At 44.2% G+C, this 14,789-nt stretch overlaps 1 protein-coding gene across 4 annotated transcripts; it reads right to left on the bottom strand.

Annotated features, from left to right (window-relative positions):
- Positions 1 to 291: 291 nt before the first annotated feature.
- LOC121537982 (homeodomain-interacting protein kinase 1) lies at positions 292 to 14,685 on the bottom strand. Of its 4 annotated transcripts, XM_041845678.2 has the most exons (18): positions 14,178 to 14,685; positions 13,118 to 13,878; positions 9,842 to 10,033; positions 7,650 to 7,831; positions 7,265 to 7,388; positions 6,859 to 6,978; positions 6,383 to 6,469; positions 5,672 to 5,853; positions 5,039 to 5,189; positions 4,686 to 4,890; positions 4,279 to 4,397; positions 3,899 to 4,027; positions 2,771 to 2,940; positions 2,404 to 2,541; positions 2,039 to 2,206; positions 1,589 to 1,800; positions 1,336 to 1,469; positions 292 to 1,223 (listed from the first exon to the last, which is right to left on the bottom strand). In XM_041845678.2, exons 2-18 carry the CDS (start codon positions 13,874 to 13,876, stop codon positions 831 to 833), a joined length of 3,465 nt encoding a protein of 1,154 aa, XP_041701612.1. In that variant the 5' UTR covers positions 13,877 to 13,878; positions 14,178 to 14,685; the 3' UTR covers positions 292 to 830. The 4 variants fall into 4 exon arrangements, with proteins under 4 accessions (XP_041701612.1, XP_041701613.1, XP_041701614.1 ...); XM_041845679.2 differs by lacking the exon at positions 3,899 to 4,027; XM_041845680.2 differs by lacking the exon at positions 3,899 to 4,027 and having other exon boundaries at positions 2,771 to 2,937.
- Positions 14,686 to 14,789: the final 104 nt, after the last annotated feature.

Genomic DNA, 14,789 nt, shown 5'->3' with positions numbered 1-14,789 from the left:
CCTCAACCCAATTGAGATGGTTTGGGATGAGTTGGACCGCAGAGTGGAGGAAAAGCAGCCAAAAAGTGCTCAGCATATGTGGGAACTCTCAAGACTGTTGGAAAAGCATTCCAGGTGAAGCCGGTTGAGAGAATGCCAAGAGTGTGCAAAGCTGTCATCAAGGCAAAGGGTGGCTATTTTGAAGAATCTCATATATTTTGATTTGTTTAACACTTTTTTGGTTACTACATGATTCCATATGTGTTATTTCATAGTTTTGATGTCTTCACTATTATTCTAAAATGTAAAAAATTGTTTAAAAAAATAAAGAAAAACCCTTGAATGAGTAGGTGTGTCCAAACTTTTGACTGGTAGTGTAGATGATGAAACTAACAATGGAAATAAATTGTCATAATGACATAAAGGACACACATGGTTAGTGCTTTTGACAGGTAGGCTATTATAAGATTATTCTAAAAACAAAGATATTCAAAAACTAAATACTGGCTTTACATAGGAGAAATGTCTAAATACTTTTTTTTGTTAACATATGTGCGCTTAATTTAAGTAACAGGGAATCAAACTAATATTTACCACTTTAAAACCATCTCTGAAATCAGGAAATTGCCAACATAGCTGTTAAAATGATTTAAAACAAGGTCTTAATAAATTGCACATTTAAAAAATATTACATTTCATTGTCCCAGTGCTAAACTTGTGCAGTGGTGCACCTTTTTAATCTTGGTCTCCATTTGGTCTTCCGCTGAGCTAGAGAGCTGTTCTGTCCACAGACATTTTATATTTCTATGGGATTCCATTTCTATGGTTCTGTCTCCGGCAGCCTCTATTCCTCACAGGTAGGGGTACTGACTGAGCTTCCTCTGGCTGAGCTGGTAGGCTGCTGCGCTGGGCTGGGGGACGGGGTAAGGCTGGGCCGCCAGCTGCTGCTGCTGGTGGTACTGTCCCTGGGCATGTAGGAGCCCCAGGGAGGAGTAGGGCCCGTTGGGCCGGGCGTGTCGAGAAGAGCTGCCGGTATGGAGCTGGTCCACGGCCTGGGAGACAGAGGCCAGGGCGGCAGAGGCAGGGTAGGCGTACAGGTTAGGAGTAGAGGTGAAGATGGAGGCAACCTCGTGCAGGCAGTAAGAGGAGTTGGAGGAGACGGGAGGAGGGTAAGTGGGCTGACGGCGCAAGGAACTGTTGCCTCCTGTTCTGTCTTGTGACGATGACATCACAGACTGCTGTACCTGGAGAGGAAAATATTGGCTACAATTTATATCACTTCATTCACATTCTAGATAACTACATTTTAAATAAAACCTTAAGACATGACAATTGAGATCAACCATATAGCCTTACCTGACACAGGTTGAGTGGTTGGGATCTGCTAGTTGTGGCCCTCTGGTGGCGATCAGAGCTGGAGGTCCCTCCTGCCCTTCTGGACTGCTGAGCTGTCCCCTTCCTGGATTTACCAGAGACATTAGCAGGTTGATCTGAAAATCAATAAAACCAAATGATTTAAGGTGAAAGGCAACATAACTAGGCAGGTGGGCAGCCCCACCTATACAATAGTAGGAGGAACACTAGAATGGAGGTGTGTTACCATGCCGACCTGTTTTTTGTGCTCTGCTCTCCCCAGACTGGGTCTTCACTAAGGGCAGGATGATGGCTAGAGACTTGGAGAAGGAGTGGGAGGTCTGGGACGATGAGGAGTTGTTGGCCAGGTGGTTGGGGCTCAGGGGACTGCTGGTGGAGGAGTCAGAGTCATGGGAGTCGTGGACTGTCACACAGCTGATCACGTTGGCCCGCTGGTTAGCACCAGAGCTATGATGGAAAAGAAGACTTTATCGTTGATTTTCTTTTTAGAACACAAACATTTATATTTTGCTTTCAACCCAACCCCTTGAGACACACAGACACACACCCGAGGGGTTGAGGCAAAAGCCAGGGTCATCCACGGTGCTGATTTCAGCAACTTAACAAAACAGCAGTGTCTCTCAATTGTCTCTCATTCATTCACACATTAGGTGGATACATGAGAATAGACAGGATGTGACCTCACCTGGCAGCAGTGAACTTCCCGCCATCCTCGTCCTCTGTGTCACTGTGGATGATGATAATGCTGACAGCAGGGCTGGGAGTATCAGAGATGACAATTGGATCACCACTGAAGGCAGGCAGAGGGGTGTTGTGGACCACAGGAGCGGCTGTCTGCAGCGACGACACAGGCCTGCAAAGGGACAAATGTCATTTAAAATGTAAAGTATATTGAGATGTTTCAATGTGCTTTTTTTATTTTATTTTTTGATCTGAAAGTCATAAATCATAAAGCTCTCACTGATTCATAGAAATCACATACCTGATGAGGAAGGGAACCATACAGTATACAAGAGTATTTTGGGACCTTAACATTGGTTTGAAAGTTACCTGGCCCTACTGTCGGCATGTCGAGCCTTAGACCTTTTCCCCTGCTGGGATCTTGCTTGAGACAGGACCGCAGGAGCATGACGCCCCAGTGCATGGTCCTGCTGTTTGATGCCATGGTAATGACTGCCATGACAACCCCTGGCATAACAACAACTTGGAATTAGCTTCCCTAGCATATTTGAATCAGAACAACACAATATTATCTGAACCATCCAACGTCTCCACATACTGTAACCTAGATAAAAAATAATGTAAGAAAATATCAAATTAGGGCTTCCTCTGCCTTCCTTTGTGATTCCTCTAACTTTCTGCTGTTTGGACAATGATATGGCCTTAGTGCCCAGAGGGACAGCACTGCAGTACTCACCTCCAGTGTGAGGCATGTTGTCCTGAGCTGTCTCCCCCAGAGAGGGGGGCTCCCATGGGGGAGTCAGGGACCAGCGTCTGGGTTTGGTTGGGGTTGTGGAGGGACATGCCTGGCATCTGCTGCCACGTGGAGGGGATGAGGATCTGTTGGGTGCCTGCTGGCCAGCCCTGCTGTACACACACAAAAACAAACAAACAGATGTATTTTAGGTTTGCTTCTAAAACAACTAATACTGAGATCAATGAAAGCAAGTTGAACAGTCCGTTTTAAGGGAAATAGAAAAATGCTGCGCTACATGTTAGTATGACAGTCAGACTATTACAGGTTGGGTGTGGATTCTGCAAGAACCACTGGGCAGAGGCATGACGAGCACATGCAGTTTGTAGACCGACATGATTCAGTGTCTGCTCCTGTCATACATGGAAAGCTATAGGCATCCAGCAGGCCCCCACTGAGTCAAGCTATAGGCATCCAGCAGGCCCCCACTGAGTCAAGCTCAAATTCAGAGGAGAAAGAAAAACATCCTATGATTGGCTCTGTTCCCCAGACTTCCAAAGCATGACCCGAACAGAGAAAAGCTCAATAGTTACCACTGAGGAGGGAAATAGGTTTGAAATCAAAACACCATTAAACCGGCACTCCAACTGACAGAAGAAAAAAACTGTTCATTCTCTCAAGCCAAGCAGACATGCCCTGGAAGACAGTTCTGTGGAACTGAGAAGGTGGTTTAAGACCTGAAACTCAGAGGAATGACAGACAATCAAGGGGCAGCATTCTAAGGTGGTATTTCTCATGTCTGCTGCACGATTCCAGGACCAAAGCAACGTCATTGACATTTTGAATCAACAGGGGTTCCAAAGGTTGCAGTGATGAAGGGCAAATTTACATTTGGTTAAATCTATTTACATTTCAGCAAGACTTCCGGAAAATTCAGCTGTCTCTGTATCATAATGCAGAAGCTCTCTTTTTAGAAGGGGAGGATAAAAGGAGAGATTAGATGCTGCAAGCACAGACCAGAGTAAGCAGCAGTACATGCGTCCCATGCTCTGCCCACCCCTGACGTGTCGGGGGAGAAAAGGGTACAGAGGAGACAGGGGCAACAGTTGGGTAGCAGTGTTGGTGCTTTACCAGCATGGTGGGGCTCTGTTCCAGTAGGCCAGGCCTTCCAGCCCCACAGCCCAGGGGCAGTGAATACAGAGGGGCCATTCCTGCCACAGGGGCATGCAGGGTGGCTACCATCAATGGATTGCAGGATTCCTGGTGGGGAGGAGGTTTGAGGTAGGGATGTAGGGGTTAGATAACTAGACAGGGAAGGTAAATCCGATCTCCACATCCCTTCACCAATCAGTCAGACTGATACGCAAAGAAAGGAGAGGATGTTAAGGAGGCTAAACACCTTGGTGTGATGAATCCTGTCAATATTACTCTGGTTATTCATAGGATTTCAATGGACACACATGGAGTCAAGCTGTGGGTGGGTGGTCATGCAGCACTCAGTCTTACTGTACCTGTGTGAGCATTCCAGTCTGGAGATGTAGAGGCTGAGTGGACTGGTTCTGGGGCACCATGGGAACAGAGTTATCCATCCTCACTGGCAACCCAGAGTGTTTACCGGATGACTGGAGGCCTAAGAAGAAATGAAGGCGGTAGATTAGTTACAATGTAATGCATACAGCTCTGCAGATGCAGATTGCAGACATTACATCTAACTAAGGACAATTGGACAACATCAACATTATGAAGTTCAGATCCTCCTGTGTTTTACATCACATAAGTCTACACAACATGTATCACTGAAAGCGGTCTCCCACATTACAATATATTTCCTTAGCTGCAACATGAATTTGGTCTTCATTCGAGTTCAGCAAAAGAGGCAAACAAACTATTGTTATAACCCTGCCCTATCTGTTCTCACCCTGGATGGTGGGTGGGCAGACTATGAGAGTCTGCTGGAAGGGCTCAGCCTGGCCACAAAGATGGGTGGGTCTGTTCTGCAGAGGGACACTCTGCTGGTGGAGACCTGGGATGTTAATGGTAGCCTGCTGGTACAGCCCCGGCTGGTAGTTCAGCAGAGGGATGTTGCTGCTCAGGGATAGGGACTGGCCACCGGGTGACGCCATCTGACATGGTGTGGATAACATGACATAACCATTCATCACATTTCACTTACACACTTTATGTGCTGTAAAATGTTCATGCTAGGACTTGCTGAGTAAGTCTGACGATACAAGATATTAGCTTAAGGGGGGAAATATCCTTAGGTCTCACCTGGTTGTGCTGGTTGAGCTGGCTGCTAAATGTAACAGTGAGGTTTGTAGCTGCACTGGGGGTGTTGTTGCTAGAAAACAGATTCTTTCCATTCTCGAAAGGGCTGACCCTTCGCTTGCATATGTCCATGTTCTGGAAGTACGACTTCACACTGAAAAAGAAGAAGAAATATCAAGGCATATGTGAATCTAAAGGAGCAAGGTACTCTGTACTCTTATAATCTCCACCCGGCACAGCCAGAAGAGGACTGGCCACCCCTCAGAGGCTGGTTCCTCTCTAGGTTTCTTCCTAGGTGTCTGCCTTTCTAGGGAGTTTTTCCTAGCCACCGTGCTTCTACATCTACATTGTTTGCTGTTTGGGGTTTTAGGCTGGGTTTCTGTATAAGCACTTTGTGCTGATGTAAAAAGGGCTTTATAAATACATTTGATTTGATGAGAAGAGAAGCCTGAAAAATCATACAAGTTTTATCTCGAAGAGAAAAACAAGGAGATTTGCAAAGCTGTCCTAATCCTGGGTTATCGTGTGTAAGAGCTCTTTGGCAAAAAAAACTAATATGAAATCAAATAGAATTTTATTTAAATTGCATTTGACATAAATGCCACAATACAATAGTCCTGACGATCCTCTACTTACTGTGAGCTGTGAGGGAAATGCAGCAGGTGGGTCATGGTGACGAAGGGGTGGTTGAGGGTCTTCATCGGGGTGATGCGTTTGTCTGCGTCCAGCGTTAGCATCTTCTTCAGCAGGTCAATAAACTCTCTCCGGTCCGCCTTCTCTGCCTGGACATCAGTCCCCACCAGACTAGTCATGTTCACCTGCCATAACATACAGAAAGTTGGTTTCTCTGGATAAGAGTGTCTGCTAAATGACTAAAATGTAAACATTTAAAGATGCACTATGCAGAAATCGCTCTGCCATTTCCTGGTTGCTAAAATTCTCCTAATTTCAGTTTGTGGCAGCATAGTGTAGAGAATCATTGTACCGTCTAAACCGCTGTGAAATTAATTTTCCATAACCAAAAATATAAAATGTTTGCAGCTGGTGTACAAAGCCGAAAGCAAAAAACGAAACTTAAGAATAGGAAGCATAGAAATAGCACACATAGAACAGATCTACAGCTTCTTAGACTTGCTTTCAATGAGATTGACTGGTCTATAACACACATTTCTATGTGAATTTGGTCGGTCGCCCAAAAAGTTGCATATTGCAGCTTTAAACATCCAAGTCTCCTCTGAAGAAATAAAATAAATTGGAGATATGAAACATACCAATTTATAAGCCTAATACAAAACATTAATGACAAGAATGGATTTATAGAATGAATGGCGACCTAGTCACTCTCACCTGCATCATATCATCCAGACAGTTGAAGATGTATTTCCGAGACTCCTTTGACTTCATCCCCAGCTCCGCCTCGTGCTCTGAAGGAGTCTACAGACAAAAGGAAAATGTAAAAAAAAGATATATATACTATTAAAAAGATAATGTACAATATACATCAGTGAACAAGATATGTCATCAATATGCACACACACATCACAATTCCCGCTACCAGACTCTTATCCACTATTGCTAATACTGCACAATTTAAACACTTGCCCCTCAATCCCCCCTGCCTTCCTGTATTTTACTTATGCTAAAATATGTATTCTATTCTACTGAGCCATTTACTTTATCTTGCATTATTTGTATTGTTGAGAAGGAACCTGCAAGTAAGCATTTAGTTGGAAGGTGTATACCATCTTTATCCTGTACATACAACTAATAAAACTTGAAACATACATGTTTATAATGTAAATGATTCCTAATATGTTCCCTACCTTGAGCCTCCAGAGGGGGTAGCTGGAGTCAGGGCCTCTGTTGAAGAAGCGGCTGGACTTGGTGCCTTCACTCAGGAGGTATTCAGCAGGCAGGCCCTGGGTCTGGGAGATGTACCGGATCTGATGAAGCCAAGGGGAAAGCAACAGCGTTAATCAGAGGTTGGGCACAAACAGACTTAGGGCCGGTTTCCCAGATACCGATTAAGCCTAGTGTTGGACTAAAAAACACTTCAAATGGGAATCTCCACGGAACAAACTTTTTAGTCCAGGACTACACTTAACCTGTTTCCGGGAAACCAGCCACTTCATGTATGACTGATACTTCAACAAAATGGAGGAAACAAGTACATGTCAATGATGGATGACAGTGTAGTGTCTCACTGAAAGTAGAAGAGGTGATGCTGACCTGATCATACTCTGAGGCACCAGGATAAAGAGGCCAACCCAAGAACAGTTCAGCAATGACGCAGCCCAGAGACCACATATCTATAGCTTCACAGAAGGGAAGGCCCAGGATAATCTCTGGCGCCCTGCAACAACACACACAAACCATTGGACATGTTGATAACATGAGTATATAACATTGAGCCTGCAATACATCCATGGCTACGTTGAATCTTGTGCCACAAAATGACACTTGCTCCAGGGTTAGGCTCAATTAAATTTGTATTCAGTCAATTCAAGAAGTAAACTGAAATTCCAATGCCGATTTTACTTATTGGAATATTCCGTTTACTTCCTGAATTGATTGAATCTAAATGGAATTGACCCCAAACCTGACTGGCACTCACCGGTAGTAGCGTGACTGCAGGTAGGTGGAACACACTGCCTTAGAAACGTGGCTGGCGGAGCCGAAGTCGATGACCTTCACCCTGTAGGGCTGTCTGAGAGGATCCACCAGCATGATGTTCTCAGGCTTCAGGTCAGCATGGATTAGACCCAGGCTCTTCAGCTTCAACAGGGCCGTGGCCACCTGATGATACACGTGGCAGTGTAAAGACATATATACACAGTGCCTTCGGAAAGTATTCAGACCCCTTTACTTTTTCCACATTTTGTAACATTACAGCCTTATTCTAAAATTGATTTAATTATTTTTTCCCCCTCATCAATCTACACACAATACCCCATAATGACAAAGCAAAAACAGTATTTAGAAATTTTTGCTAATTTATTAAAAATAAAAAACAGAAATATAACATTTACATAAGTATTCAGACCCTTTACTCAGTACTTTGTTGAAGCACCTTTGGCAGCGATTACAGCATCAAGTCTTCTTGGGTATGACGCTACAAGCTTGGCACAGCTGTACAAGACCATGGTGCTTGCCTACGGAGCTGTGAGGTGAACGGCACCTCCGTACCTTCAGGCTCTGATCAGTCCCTACACCCAAACGAGGGCATTGCGTTCATCCACCTCTGGCCTGCTGGCCCCCCTACCTCTGCGGAAGCACAGTTCCCGCTCAGCCCAGTCAAAACTGTTCGCTGCTCTGGCACCCCAATGGTGGAACAAGCTCCCTCAAGAAGCCAGGACAGCGGAGTCACTCACCACCTTCCGGAGACACTTGAAACCCCACTTCTTTAAGGAATACCTGGGATAGGATAAAGTAATCATTCTACCCCCCCTTACCCCACCCCAAAGGAAAGAAATTAAAATTAAATTAAAAGAAGTCACACAAAAAAAAATATTGTAAAGTGGTTGTCCCACTGGCTATCATAAGGTGAATGCACCAATTTGTAAGTCGCTTTGGATAAGAGCGTCTGCTAAATGACGAAAATGTAATGTACATTTATTTGGGGAGTTTCTCCCATTCTTCTCTGCAGATCCTCTCAAGCTTTATCAGGTTGGATGGGGAGCGTTGCTGCACAGCTATTTTCAGGTCTCTCCAGAGTTGTTAGATCGGGTTCAAGTCCGGGCTATGGCTAGGCCTCAAGGACATTCAGAGACTTGTCCTGAAGCCACTCCTGCGTTATCATGGCTGTGTGCTTAGGGTCGTTGTCCTGTTGGAAGGTGAACCTTCGCCCCAGTCTGAGGTCCTGAGTGCTCTGGAGCAGGTTTCATCAAGGATCTCTCTGTACTTTACTTTGTTTATCTTTGCCTCGATCCTAACAAGTCTCCTAGTCCCTGCCGCTGAAAAACATCCTCACAGCATGATGCTGTCATCACCATGCTTCACCTTAGGGATGGTGCCAGGTTTCCTCCAGATGTGATGCTTGGCATTCAGGCCAAAGAGTTCAATCTTGGTTTAATCAGACCAGAGAATCTTGTTTCTCATGGTCTGAGAGTCTTTAGGAGCCTTTTGGCAAACTCCAAGCGGGCTGTCATGTGCATTTTACTGAGGAGTGGCTTCCGTCTGGCCACTCTACCATAAAGGCCTGACACAATCCTGTCTCGGAGATCTACGGACAATTCCTTCGACCTCATGTCTTGGTTTTTGCTCTGACAACTATGGGACCTCATATAGACAGGTGTGTGCCTTTCTAAATAATGTCCAATCAATAGAATTTACCACAGGTGGACTCCAACCAAGTTGTAGAAACATCTCAAGGATGATAAATGGAAACAGGATGCACCTGAGCTCAATTTCGAGTCTCATAGCAAAGGGTCTGTATACTTATGTAAATAAGGTATTTCTGTTGTTTATTTTTAATAAATGTGCAAACATTTCTAAAAACCTGTTTTCGCTTTGTCATTATGTGGTATTGTGTGTAGATTGCTGAGGATGTTTTAAAATGTAATCCATTTTAGAAGGCTTTAATGCAACAAAATGTGGAAAAAGTCAAGGGGTCTGAATACTTTCCGAAGGCACTGTATGTATTATGTATGTGGCTGTACAAGATGTGTATGATATGGGTAACGTGCAATATGTACAGTGTATTGTGCGTATTGTGTTATTTTGCATATAGTAGTATTGTGCAGTACTACAAAAGTGTTCAAGACAATTTCCCCTTTATGGATAATAATTAATTGTACTGTATCGTACCTGCTGCAGCACAGGCCGGATAGACTTGAGCAGCAGCGGGCTGAACTTGCTGTGCTTCAGGAAGTCATAGAGATTCTGCTCCAACATCTCAAACACGAGACAGGTGTGGTTCTTGTGTTGGAAACACTCGTAGGAACGCACAAAGTTGAACTCGTCTGCATTCTCTGTGCTCAGCCTGCTCAGGATACTCACCTGCAGGAGGAGGATGGCAGACACAGAGCCTTCAGAAAGAATTCCTACCCCTTGACTTATTCCACATTTTGTTGTGTTACAACCATAATTCAAAACGGATTAAATCAAACATTTTTCTCACCCATCTACACACAATAACCCATAATGACAAAGTCAAACATGTTTTTAGACATTTTAGCAAATTTATTGAAATGTAAATAGAGAAATATATCATTTACATAAGTATTCAAACCCCTGTCAGCGATTACAGCTGTGAGTCTTTCTGGGTATGTTTTTAAGAGCTTTGCCATATGGATTGTACAATATTTGCACATTATTCTTTTAAAATTCTTCAAGCTCTGTCAAGTTGGTTGTTGATCATTGCTAGACAGCCATTTTCAAGTCTTGCCATAGATTTTCAAGCTGATTTAAGTCAAAACTGTAACTAGGATCATTCAACGTCATCTTGATAAGCAACTCTAGTGTATATTTGGCCTTGTGTTTTAGGTTATTGTCCTGCTGAAAGGTGAATTTGTCTCCCAGCGTCTGTTGGAAAGCAGACTGAACCAGGTTTTCCTCTAGGACTTTGACTGTGCTTAGTTCTATTCTGTTTATTTTTATCCAAAACAAAAAACTCCCTAGTCCTTGCGATGACAAGCATACCCATAACATGATGCAGCCACCACCATGCTTGAAAATATGAAGAGTGGTACTCAGTGATGTGTTGTGTTTGCCCCAAACATAACACTTTGTATTCAGGACATAAAATTAATTTATTTGCCACATTTTTGCAGTTTTATTTTTGTGCCTTATTGTAAACAGGATGCATGTTTTGCAATATTTGTATTCTGTACAGGCTTCCTTCTATTCAAATCTGTAATTTAAGTTAGTATTATGGAGTAACTACAATGTTGATCCATCCTCAGTTTCCTTCCTCTCTGGCAACTGAGTTAGGAAGGACGCCTGTATCTTTGTAGTGACTGGGTGTATTGATACACCATCCAAAGTGTAATTAATACCTTCACCATGCTCAAAGGGATATTTAATGTCTGTTTTTTTATCCATCTACCAATAGGTGCCCTTTGCAAGGCATTGATAAACCTCCCTGGTCTTTGTGGTTGAATCTGTGTTTGAAATTCAATGCTTGACTAAGGGATCCTACAGATAATTGTATGTGTGGGGTACAGAGATGAGGTAGTCATTCAAAAATCATGTTAATCACTATTATTGCACACAGAGTCCATGCATACCTGAGAATGCTATTCATTGACTACAGCTCAGCGTTCAACACCATAGTGTCCTCAAAGCTCATCACTAAGCTAAGGACCCTGGGACTAAACACCTCCCTCTGTAACTGGATCCTGGACTTCCTGACGGGCCGCCCCCAGGTGGTAAGGGTATGTAACAACACATCTGCCACGCTGATCCTCAACACGGGGGCCCCTCAAGGGTGCGTGCTCAGTCCCCTCCTGTACTCCCTGTTCCCCCATGACTGCATGGCCAGGCACGACTCCAACACCATCATTAAGTTTGCCGACGATGCAACGGTGGTAGGCCTGATCACCGACATCGATGAGACAGCCTATAGGGAGGAGGTCAGAGACCTGGCCGTGTGGTGCCTGGATAACAACCTCTCCCTCAACGTGATCAAGACAAAGGAGATGATTGTGGACTACAGGAAAAAAAAAAAGAGGACTGAGCACGCCCCCATTCTCATCGACAGGGCTGTAGTGAAACAGGTTGAGAGCATCAAGTTCCTTGGTGTCCACATCACCAACAAACTATTATGGTCCAAACACACCAAGACAGTCATGAAGAGGGCAAGACAAAGCCTAATCCCCCTCAGGAGACTGAAAAGATTTGGCATGGGTCCTCAGATCCTCAAAAAGTTATACAGCTGCACCATCGAGAGCATCCTGACTGGTTGCATCACCGCCTGGTATGGCAACTGCTCGGCCTCCGACCGCAAGGCACTACAGAGGGTAGTGCATACGGCCCAGTACATCACTGGGGCCAAGCTTCCTGCCATTCAGGACCTCTATACCAGGTGGCGTCAGAGGAAGGCTCTAAAAATTGTCAAAGACTCCAGCCACCCTAGTCATATACTGTTCTCTCTGCTCCCGCACGGCAAGCGATACCGGAGTGCCAAGTCTAGGTCCAAAAGGCTTCTTAACAGCTTCTACACATTTTACATTTACATTTTAGTCATTTAGCAGACGCTCTTATCCAGAGCGACTTACAGGAGCAATTAGGGTTAAGTGCCTTGCTCAAGGGCACATTTACACCCAAGCCATAAGACTCCTGAACAGCTAATCATGGCTACCCGGACTATTTGCATTGCCCCCCACCCCACCCTACCCCCTCTTTTACGCTGCTGCTACTCTGTTTATTATCTATGCATAGTCACTTTAACTCTACCCACATACATATTACCTCAATTACCTCGACTAACCGGTGCCCCCGCACATTGACTCTGTACCGGTACCCCCTGTATATAGCCTCCCTACTGTAATTGTATTGCTGCTCTTTAATTATTTGCTATTTTTTACTTATCTATTTTTTACTTAAGACTTTTTTTATTTTCTTAAAACTGCATTGTTGGTTAAGGGCCTGTAAGTAAACATTTCACTGTAAGGTCTACACCTGTTGTATTTGGCGCATGTGGCAAATACAATTTGATTTGATTTGCAACTCGTTAAGCAAATGTTTACTCCTGAACTTATGTAGGCTTGCCATAACAAAGGGGCTGAAAACATTTCAGATTTTCATTTTTTTATGAATTTGTAAACATTTCTGAAAACATAATTCCACTTTGACAATGGGGTATTGTGTGTAGGCCAGTGACACAAAATCTCAATTTAATCCATTTTAAATTCAGGCTATAACACAACAAAATGTGGAAAAAGTCAAGGAGTGTTGATACTTTCTGAAGGCACTGTAGATGTGTTAAATTATTTTTATCGTCATCTCCTTCCCAAACTTTTACAAAATGTACACATGTATGGAACCTTTACAATTTTCAAATTCAATTGAAGCTCTGACCAGACAGCCTAATTTATCTGGTTAAAGCTTACAAGAAAGTCACTTCTGCTTTGTCACACTAACCTCAATTTGACCTTGCCGGGCATATGAAGGATGATTCTTCAAGATCTTGATGGCCACGATTTCATTGGTGCCACGCTTCCAGCATTTAGCCACCTGGCCAAACGTACCTCTCCCTAGGAACTCCAGCACCTCATAACTGTTGGACACAGAGCATAGAATCTCATGCTGCACTAGCTGGTAGTCCCCCTCACTGTGGGAGTTACTACTCTTAGTGGTGGAGGTGGAATGTGCTATTGACTGGGCTGTGGTGGTCCCCCCACCAGCGGCGGGGTGGTTGGAGAGCACAGGGGCAGAGAGCTCCTCCAGGATCTGAACACTATCACTGCTGTCCACCTCCTCACTCTTCCTCTTCAGGCTGTTACTGTACTGCTTGTGGTATAGGTCAACTGGCTGGGAGGAGGATGCAGAATCCTTGACATGGTGACTGGTGGAGGAGGAAGATGAAGAGGAAGGGGGTCCTCGGATGCTGCCGGTGCTGTCTGCCGCCCGTACGACTGTCTGCTCCCGGGAGCCTCCCCCCATTGATGGATACCCCTGGTTGGAGTTGGAGGTGTTGTATGCTGGGTTGAAACTTGATGCAGAGTGGGATGATGTGTTTCCATTCCCCCGGATGGAGCCCTGCTGGTAGTAAGTGTTGTTGTTGTCTCCCACCTGGCTGCTCACATCCCACACACTGTTCTCTACCTTCAGTTTCTTGGTGCGAGTGTAGGCGCTGGAGGAGACTGAGGGAGAGGAGAAAACATGGAGCTGGGAATCCATGTCTACGCAAAATGGGAGGCAAATAGATAGAGATTATTGGTAGCTGGCTACCTCTCTATCGTCATAAACTGACAGCTGGTGTTAACTAGCAATCTTACATTGTTGTAATAGATATAACAGTTCAAACCATTTGAGCAACATTTGCAAACTGTAGCTAACGTTAGTGTTTCGTCAAAGTGTTCTGTAAATAATGGTCCCAGGCTGTGTTATGCGGCACAAAGCAACTAGCTAGGCTAAGGACGCTTATGGAAAACTGTTTGTCAACAACCGGAAAATAACATATTGCATAGGTAAACGTCACCTGTGTTTGGTTTAGTCCTGCAGGTCCGATCGATTTCCCAAAACAACAGGCCTCATAGCTAACTAGTTACAGCCAGATACTAGCGAAGATTCCAGCTAATGCGAACTTCATGCAGCTCTCACACCATTAACCGGGACATCATAATAACAACACGAGGATATCACACGACATCACATAATTTAGAGGTAACTAGAAAATGTCAAACTGACTGCAAAAACAGCAGGATAGACCCATCCCATCCAGCCATAACAAATCAACTGCATAACTGTAGCACTAGAAGCGCTGAAGTATTACCGTAAGGATTAGAAACAAACGCGTGATAAATTGTCTCCTAAAAAGAATCTCAGGATTACATTTTAGACTAAACAGAAACAATCATTGAAAAGATCAGAAGAAACATCCCCGCCTCTGCGTGGTGTTTGTGGTAGCTACAATTTTTAAGAGACCAAATAAAATAAAATATTTGACTAGGAGGAACGATGAAATATAATCCATGGTCCCGCCACAGAGTTTCTAAACCCAGAGGAGCCACATCGCGAGAATTCCGGGAACGCTTGCGAAACAGACAAAGCCGGGGTTGGAGAAGTCAATGAGAGAAGTGAAAATTTATTC

This window comes from Coregonus clupeaformis, chromosome 24 (assembly GCF_020615455.1).
Source record: "Coregonus clupeaformis isolate EN_2021a chromosome 24, ASM2061545v1, whole genome shotgun sequence".
Lineage (NCBI taxonomy): Eukaryota > Metazoa > Chordata > Actinopteri > Salmoniformes > Salmonidae > Coregonus > Coregonus clupeaformis.
This window is presented reverse-complemented; position numbering and strand designations above follow the sequence as displayed.

Excerpts from the sequence above, each read along its gene's own strand:
- LOC121537982 (XM_041845678.2), bottom strand. The coding sequence starts at position 13,876 with ATGGATTCCCAGCTCCATGTTTTCTCCTCTCCCTCAGTCTCCTCCAGC. Across the intron at positions 7,389-7,649 it reads CTGCAGTCACGCTACTACCG|GGCGCCAGAGATTATCCTGG; the intron begins GTGAGTGCCAGT and ends GTGTTGTTGCAG. Across the intron at positions 1,801-2,038 it reads GGGAAGTTCACTGCTGCCAG|CTCTGGTGCTAACCAGCGGG; the intron begins GTGAGGTCACAT and ends TTTCCATCATAG.